The sequence below is a fragment of the Sinocyclocheilus anshuiensis genome, unplaced genomic scaffold (genome assembly GCF_001515605.1).
Source record: "Sinocyclocheilus anshuiensis isolate Anshui unplaced genomic scaffold, SAMN03320099.WGS_v1.1 scaffold595, whole genome shotgun sequence".
NCBI classification, from domain to species: domain Eukaryota; kingdom Metazoa; phylum Chordata; class Actinopteri; order Cypriniformes; family Cyprinidae; genus Sinocyclocheilus; species Sinocyclocheilus anshuiensis.
The window spans coordinates 317702-319351 of NW_015551037.1; the positions used below are offsets into that span (position 1 = coordinate 317702).

General features: G+C 37.5%; 1 protein-coding gene across 1 annotated transcript in view; it reads right to left on the minus strand.

Moving 5' to 3' along the window:
• The window catches only part of fig4a (FIG4 phosphoinositide 5-phosphatase a), a 76526-nt gene that overhangs the window by 14343 nt on the left and 60533 nt on the right, over positions 1-1650 (minus strand). Inside the window, exon 21 of the mRNA XM_016450887.1 lies at positions 390-585. Within this exon, the coding sequence (XP_016306373.1) occupies positions 390-585 (196 nt within the window). The remainder of the gene's footprint in view (positions 1-389; positions 586-1650) is intronic.

Sequence of the window (1650 nt, forward strand, 5' to 3'; positions counted from 1 at the left end):
GAGAGAGATTTAGTTAACTATAACAGCACTATAGCCTACTAAAGTTTGAAACTACTTGCTTACTTCTTTTTGAATACTGTGCAGTATATACTGTACACTACCTACTATTTGTTAAAAAATATAAATGTAAAACAGTTTGCATGTTTGAACAGCAAATGTTCAAGCACCAGTACACTAACATTGTTGCATTGTGGGATACAACATCTCATGTAATGTGCTCTGTTGCTTAGTGCACATGCATACTGCATACAGTGTACATACTGCAGACACAGTCCAATTAGTATGCTACTATTCCATTCTGAACAGCCACACCACAAAAGCTTGTGTTTCGAGCAGCTGGAGTAAGTGTAAGTTTAATGGTGAATCGCAGTGGTGAGCGGATGCTGTACCTCATGCGCGCGGACGCTGTCGCTCGGCTCGGACAGTCTGATCGGCGTGGAGCGCTGTGAGGCCGTCCCTTCATCCTCGCGCTCTTCCTCAGAGTCATCCTCAGAGCTGCTGGAGATCTGCTCCTCGCTAGGAGGAGGAGGAGCGCTGGCCGCCGTCTTCCTCTGCAACACCGCCTCCTCCTTACTGGACTTACTGCTGAGAGACCAGAGCAGAGGAACAAGATCAGCACCTCATCCTCAATCTCATAAAACACTCAGAGCCACTTTCAATAGACAAAACCCTGCATGAAGGAGGTCAGTGAACTTAGAGTTTAGAGATTACAGAGTTAGTTTACAGAGTTAGAGTTTATAGAGTTAGAGTTTATAGTTAGTTTACTGAGCTATAGTTTATAGAGTTAGAGTTTACTGAGTTAGAGTTTACAGTTAGAGTTTACTGAGTTAGAGTTTACAGTTAGAGTTTATAGAGTTAGAGTTTATAGTTAGTTTACTGAGCTATAGTTTATAGAGTTAGAGTTTACTGAGTTAGAGTTTACAGTTAGAGTTTACTGAGTTAGAGTTTACAGTTAGAGTTTATAGAGTTAGAGTTTATAGTTAGTTTACTGAGCTAGAGTTTACGGAGTTAGAGTTTACAGAGTTAGAGTTTACAGAGTTAGAGTTTACAGTTAGAGTTTACAGAGTTTAGAGTTAGAGTTTAGAGAGTTAGAGTTTACAAAGTTAGAGTTTATAGAGTTAGAGTTTATAGTTAGTTTACAGAGTTAGAGTTCAGAGTTTACAGAGTTAGAGTTTAGAGAGTTAGAGTTTATAGTTAGTTTACAGAGTTAGAGTTCAGAGTTTACAGAGTTAGAGTTTACAGAGTTAGAGTTTACTGAGTTAGTTTAGAGAGTTAGAGTTTACAGAGTTAGAGTTTAGAGTTTACAGAGTTAGAGATTACAGAGTTAGAGTTCAGAGTTTACAGAGTTAGAGTTTACAGAGTTAGAGTTTATAGATAGTTTACAGAGTTAGTTTACAGAGTTAGAGTTTACTGAGTTAGTTTAGAGAGTTAGAGTTTACAGAGTTAGAGTTAGAGTTTACAGAGTTTAGAGTTAGAGTTTAAAGAGTTAGAGTTTATAGTTAGTTTACAGAGTTAGAGTTTACTGAGTTAGAGTTTAGAGAGTTAGAGTTTACATAGTTAGAGTTTATAGTTAGTTTACAGAGTTAGAGTTCAGAGTTTACAGAGTTAGAGTTTAGAGAGTTAGTTTACAGAGTTAGTTTACAGAGTTAG